Source organism: Notolepis coatsorum (genome assembly GCF_963971535.1).
Source record: "Notolepis coatsorum genome assembly, chromosome: 4".
Classification (NCBI taxonomy): Eukaryota; Metazoa; Chordata; class Actinopteri; order Aulopiformes; family Paralepididae; genus Notolepis; species Notolepis coatsorum.
Genome location: NC_140168.1, coordinates 64,103,502 through 64,110,541, shown reverse-complemented (window position 1 = coordinate 64,110,541; position 7,040 = coordinate 64,103,502). Strand labels below are relative to the sequence as shown.

The following is a 7,040-nucleotide window of genomic DNA, read 5'->3' as shown; positions in this document are numbered from 1 at the left end:
GCTGACTACGAAGAAGCAGAACTTCTTCTACTACAACGAGCCCAGAGAGACTCGTTCCCCGACGAGCTAGACTGTCTATAGGGAGGAAAGCCCGTCCCATCAGACAGCAGATTGCTCCATCTGGCACCCGAGAGCGACGCCCATAATCTCATCAGAGTGGGTGGTCGTCTGCAGAGGGCCCCCAATCTACCGGATGACGTTAAGTACCCGATAGTCTTGAACAGCCGACACAAGGTCACAGAGCTGATCATAAAGAAATACGACGAGGATGTACACCACGCAGGAGCAGAGAGAGTCTTCGCGGAGATCAGACGTCGCTATTGGATACTTCAAGGAAGAGAAGCGGTGCGACGCTTCCAGCGAACCTGTCTAGACTGCCGAAAGTGGCGCGCGCAGCCCAGCATACCCCGGATGGCTGACCTACCCCCCTGTCGCCTCCGACTCGGCGACAAGCCATTCCACTCCACAGGCATGGACTGTTTTGGCCCGTTGTATATAAAGAAAGGAAGAGGAACCGAGAAGCGGTGGGGTATTGTATTCAAATGCATGACCACCAGAGCGATACATATCGAACTCCTTCCAACCATGAGCACAGACTCATTCCTTATGGCCTTCCGAAGATTCACATCACGGAAAGGAAAACCGTCTACATTGTTGTCTGATCACGGGACAAACTTCAAAGGCGGAGAAAGAGAGCTGAGAGAGAGCTTCCAAGCTATGGGCCCAGAACTTAAGACCCACCTCGCTCCATCCCAGATTGACTTCCAGTTTAATCCCCCGAACGCATCCCACTTCGGTGGAACCTGGGAACGAGAAGTACGTTCTATAAAGACAGCCCTGTACGCCGTGCTTGGGGCCCAGACTGTAGCGGAAGAAGTCCTAATGACAGTCCTCACGGAGATCGAGGGAGTATTGAACTCCAAGCCCCTCGGCTACGTCTCCAGTGATATAGCAGATGTCGACCCAGTCACCCCCAACACACTCTTGATTGGGCGGCTGGACCCCGCGCTACCCCAGACAATGTACAGGCCTGAAGAAGCGAACGGCCGAAGAATGTGGAGGTACAGTCAAGTACTAGCTGACAAGTTTTGGAACAGCTTTCTACTCCACTACCTACCGTCTCTACAGACCCGCCAGAAGTGGGTAAAAGAGAGAGACAATTTGACAGAAGGAACAGTCGTCATGATTATCGACCAGTCACTACCCAGAGCTATGTGGCCGGCTGGCCGCGTAAGCAAAGTGATCACCGGTGCCGATGGCAAGGTCCGAGCAGCTGAGGTGCTCGTCCAAGGGCGAACTTACACACGACCCGTGGCGAGGCTAATAGAACTGCCCAGACTCCCAGACACTATCGATGACGACCATGACCCCATGACTTTGTGAGTTGACTGACCCCTACAGCGGACCTTGAGTGGTAGACAGTGCGGTTAATCTGTCTCTGTTTAGCTAATTAGGTGGGACTAATTAGGGGGCGGCTGTTGTAAAGGATCAGATTAAACCGAATATATATATTTATTTATGGATATATATTTAATAGTATTTGTATATCGTTTGATATCCCTTGTATATTCCTTGTACATATACACTGAATATCCCTTTAGTCTACTAACAGCCCATAATAGTTTCATTCTCTCATTGGACAAGAACCTGGCGCCAGCAGCCAAGCCCCTTGGTTCAAGTTCAATCGTGCCGACGAACATGTCGTTACTAGCCCGGTTCCGCGTAGGAATACGTCTGGCGAAATACGAATGGTACTATTTGTTCACAGCGCATATATATATGGCGCAAGTAAAGTAGAACTTTCTTTTAGTCCCTTAGCCCTTAGTTCTTTACCCTCCAACCTAGTGGCAAGACGTTAAGCCTCACCCACGATACACGTGTGGTGCAGTATGGTCAACTTGGCCTCAGAATGGCATTGAGACATCGTGTGGATTAATAGTTGAATTGTCATAGTTTGGCACTATACCGTCGAGTGGGACGTATTTCTATTAAGTTAATAATAGTCTATTATGTATGGTGCATCGTTCGGTTAGAGTTATAAAGTGAGCAGTACCCCCATCGTTTCCTCGCGTTATCTAGAGTCTTAACCAGGCTGGGCAGACCACGTGTGGTGCTTTCATCCGAGGAGTTCTGGGCTAGGACGAGTGGACCTGCACATTGGATTACCTTACCCGGACGACGGCGAGCCCTACACGGCTTGGATTATCTACTTGCTTTGGGTGCTTTGATTTATGCCATGGATAACAGCCAACACTGGTGAGTGTTGGAACTACCCCCCGAGAGGAGTCCAGGTGAGACGGCGCTCTACCCCGAGTGAGGTCGCCTCACGTCTCTTCGTTGTGGACCGGCAGCTACCGTCTACAAGAGGGCCCAGCTGTATTCATCTGTGGACCAAGGTTCTGTGGGCACCGTGTTCAGCACTCTGAATTCTCCCAAGAAATCGTTGGCCAGATGGGATATCGCCAGCGGCTCTCCTAACCCCCCCCCCCTACTGACTTACAACCAGCGGGACCCCCTTTAGTATATCCAGCTATAATCATTAAGTACTATCGCTATAGTTCCCTAAAGAACCAGGTTGTATACTTGCTCCCTGCGTAACCAGAGATTGGACATTCAATGTTGATTTGCCTACGAATACTCATTTGCCTTACAAGTGCATTCAAATCATAAATGTCATTACGTGAACGTTGTATATACCCTTTGCTATATATTAAATATTCGACTTATACATTTGTGTGGACTTGGTTTCATGGTGGGAAAGTGTTCATCATATCTATATCATGTACTGTGTGGCCAGTAGTTAAAGTACATAAAGCGGTAGTGGTTTAATGATACCATACTTATCAATACAGTCAGGGAATTGTACCCCTCAGTTACAGTATGGCTCTCGTCTCGGGACCTGCCACTCAAATCCGTCTCACGAAAGCTAACCCCCCGTTTCGTGGGGCCCTACAAGATCCTGTCCCTCATTAATCCCTCTGTTGTCAAGCTCCAGCTCCCCCCCCATATGCGCATTCACCCTTCCTTCCATGTCTCCCAGCTCAAACCGGTGGTCTCCAGTCCCCTGTCTCCCCCTGCTCCAGAGCCCCCTCCTCCGCTGGTGATAGACGACCACCCGGCCTACGTGGTCCGGGAGTTGCTGGAGTGCGGCGACGCGGCCGCGGCTTCCAGTACCTGGTCGACTGGGAGGGTTACGGCCCAGAGGAGCGTAGCTGGATCTCCCGGCCAATGATCCTGGACCCAGCTCTCGTCCAGGACTTTCATCGGGCTCACCCTGACAAGCCTGGGCCGCCGGGAGGCGCCCGTCGAGGGGGGGGTCCTGTCATAATCACAGCACGGGCCTACTTCACTCCCCCTCCTTTTCCCCTCACGTCCTCCACACGCACCTCTTAATCCCCCTCTCTATCCACTGTGCACTCCTCATCATCCTCTCTGTCTTCAGTCACCCCTTCCTTCACCCTCATTCACCCAGCTGTATTCCATCCCCCTAATTGACACACGGGCAAACACCCCACTCTCCCCAGCTGCACCCTATCCTCCCCTGATGAGGGGACTATATCTGCACCTCGACGCTGACCAGAAGCTGTCGTGGTATTAATTACCACTGCCCAGGTACGACGTCTCTGCCACAAGCTCTACTGCTAGATACCCTCCGTGTATTGGCTTACTCTAACCCGTTTCTCTCCTGTGCCCCAAAGGACCGCCGTCCCTGTCTGGACGTCACCTGTTCCCGAAGAGGAACACCTGTTCTCCCGCTGCCACCCAGCAGCTCCAGCGTCCCTGTCTGGACGTCACCTGTTCCCGAAGAGGAACACCTGTTCTCCCGCTGCCACCCAGCAGCTCCAGCGTCCCTGTCTGGACGTCACCTGTTCCCGAAGAGGAACCCCTATTCACCCGCTGCCACCCAGCAGCTCCCCCGACAAGCACCAGGACCGCTTGCTCGCTCACTGCCGCTGTGCCAGCCACAGGACAGAACATTAACCCCGTTCTATTTCCCCCCAATTCCTGTGTTACTCAATTTCCATTAAACACCCTTGAAACCGCTCCTTTCTCTTCTCGTGTATTCAGCAATTGGGCTGTGCTCCAGACTCCAGTTCTCACAATAAGTGACTCACTGGAGTTTTACCCGATGAAGCTCTATATAGTAAGTAACTCCAGTGGAGTTGCTCAGTGGCCAATGGTGTCAGACTGTGGTTGTACTGGGCAGCTCCCAGGTATGAATGGAACTGTGTGAATGTGAAGCAGGGCGTAGCTGAAAAAGAGCATCTGTGCTCAGCGAACCTACCCTGGGTAAATAAAGGTTAAACAAACAAAGTAGGCAGTGTGCAGGATTCTTCTTATATATTCTAGTGTAACATATATATAGGTTACACTATATGTATAGTGTAACATATACATGTACATGGAGATATAATCAATACTTGATTTGATTAAGACAGAGCAGTACCTTCCTCATCACATTAATCATAAATCAAATCAAATACAATTTATTTGTAAGGCCCGACAACACACGTTACACGTCTTCTTTAAACAAGTCAAGAAGAAACATCACAATAAATCAAGAACAAAACAAAAACACCATGAAGTCCAAACATTTTAAATAAAATAAAATAAATGATTGCAACACTGCCAGACATACCCCACGCGAAGGTAAGGAAAAACTCACTAAAACCTAGCAAAAAAAACCTAATCAAATTCATCTGTGGGTGTCATAAATACCTCGAAAGGTCTGATAATAATAATACAAATATACCCATATGAGTCTTTTGTCAATTGTCTTCATGTTTAGTTAGTTAAACACTGTGGAAAGGAACACTTATCGATGGAAACTTTCTTCATAACCGGTTCGGAAGTGCTATCTTGAGGGCGGAGCATAGGAAAAACAAATTCAGTTTAATTTATCTTGGAAAATATTTCTGTTTTTAAAACCCTTGTCAGAGGTTTTACTTTTAAACTGCTTTTAAACTACTATAAAGGTACGGGTGACTATGGATGGACTAGGCTGACTTATTTGGACATTACAGTATGTTTGCAAGAAAAGGTGTCTACCAGAATGAAAGAAAAAGCATACATTACTTTAAAGGATGTATTACTGGGACAAATACAGTATTTATTTAAGATATTGATATAAAAGAGTTGAATTTGCCTTCCATCCCTTTACATAAACTGTATCTATTTTCACTGTGTGTACAGTACCAGTGATCAATGGTTGACACTTCATTTTAATCTGCTTATCTGACGAGGACCAAAGGTCTAATCCAGTTATTTACCCATGAGCTTGTGATGTCTATAATGTTAATTTCCTCTTTCCTTGCAGAGACAGATGACTGCCAGCAAGTAAACAGACAACCAGCACTGTATATTAATATTGGCCACGTGGTGTCCGAGCACAGAGATACACCCAAGATACCTAAGGCTTTACTTTAGTCTTTTTCTGAGTGATTCCAACAGCTGGAACCATCGAAGGCTGCTGAAATGTCCTCCGCTGGCTTCAAGAGACCTGAGCTATACGACATTATCCTGGAACGATGCAGTGAGGATCCACTCTGCAAAGACTTCCAACTGCTCGCCCACAACAGCAGCTTGGCCTACGACCTGGACTTCCCCGGCGACGGCTCCCCTTGGCTCCGCATAGTGATCTCTGTGTTTTACTTCGTCGTTGCCATCGCCGGCATGCTGGGAAACCTGCTGGTGATGTTCCTGCTGTGTTCCACCCGCACCATTACCAAAGGCACCATCAACTTTTTCGTATTCAACCTGGCCCTATCTCACCTCCTTTTCTCCCTGGCTCTGCCCTTCTGGGCAGTGGATACCGCACTGGACTACAGTTGGCCCTTTGGTTTGGCCACGTGCAAGGCCGTGTCCTTACTCACAGGGCTCAATGTCTACGCTAGCTGCTTCTTCCTGACAGCCATGAGCCTGACCCGTTACTGCTCCGTGGCGACGGCCCTCAAACCGGCGTCTCCCCTGTACAACCGGTGTCGCTGTTCTCGGCTGGCCACGGTTGTCATCTGGGCCGGAGCGCTGTTAGCTGCCACACCTCGGGCTCTGTTTGCAGAGCTCAACGATGTGGGCACGGGCAACGACACTGCGTGCCTGCTCCGCTTCCCAGATGGAACAGCCTGGCTTGGGATAAACCAGCTGCTGAGACTGGTGCTGGGATTTCTGCTCCCTTACGTGATCATCATTCTCTCCCATCTGCTCCTGCTTCGCTTCCTCTGTCGGCACAAGGTGAGCGGGATCAACCCTCGGCGGAAGAACAACGTGTCGAAGTCTGTGGCGGTGGTGGTGCTGTCGTTCTGCGCCTGCTGGTTCCCCTACAACATCCTCACTCTGTGGAGCGCCCTGATCCAACTGGACATCATAGACATCAGTCCCTCGTATTACTTGGTTCAAACGTACATCTTCCCTCTTGCCAACTGCTTGGCCTTCACCAGTAGCTGCTTCAACCCCGTCATCTACTGCCTGGTTCGCAAAGAGTACCGCGTGGCCCTGCACAGCCTGGTGCTGAAGTTAGGCCAGATTGTTATGTCCAAGGTCTGCCTCTACACGATTGATCCCAACGAGGGACAGGGGCAGGCGGGACAATTAAACATTCCGCTCACCAATATGGACAGTCAAACGGTAGCCGCACCCTCCACCATTCCAACATCAGTCTCCTCCGCATGAAGCCTCTATTGTTGTGTTTCAGAATGAAACTACTTCTATCAGTATATGCTTTAGCTGTATGTGTTTATTTTAGTAATGCTGATCGTGCACTTCAAAAAATGACATGCCGTTTCCCTGGTGGATAAAGGCTATGTTAAATATATGTATGTTAAAATGTATGTAAAAAATATTCTGATAGTTTACAAGGTGTACAACAATCTCACGTGTGAAATTAGAATTTCAAGAGCAGAACTTTGAGAACGACGTCCCAATGCCATAGACTTGGACGTGGAATTGCATTGCTAGGGAATGGGTTGGACCGTATAGTTGATTTTCCTGTTGTAACGTTTGCTAATATCACAGGATATCAAATTAATTTAGAATGTTTATGT

The 7,040-nt window shown here is 48.9% G+C and overlaps 1 protein-coding gene across 1 annotated transcript; it reads left to right on the top strand.

The window, feature by feature from the left end:
- Positions 1-5,475: 5,475 nt before the first annotated feature.
- Positions 5,476-6,669, top strand: LOC311226542 (relaxin-3 receptor 1-like; the record flags this gene model as incomplete). The annotated part of the gene is made up of 1 exon (XM_084311962.1): positions 5,476-6,669. One exon carries the CDS (start codon positions 5,476-5,478, stop codon positions 6,667-6,669), a length of 1,194 nt encoding a protein of 397 aa, XP_084168088.1.
- Positions 6,670-7,040: the final 371 nt, after the last annotated feature.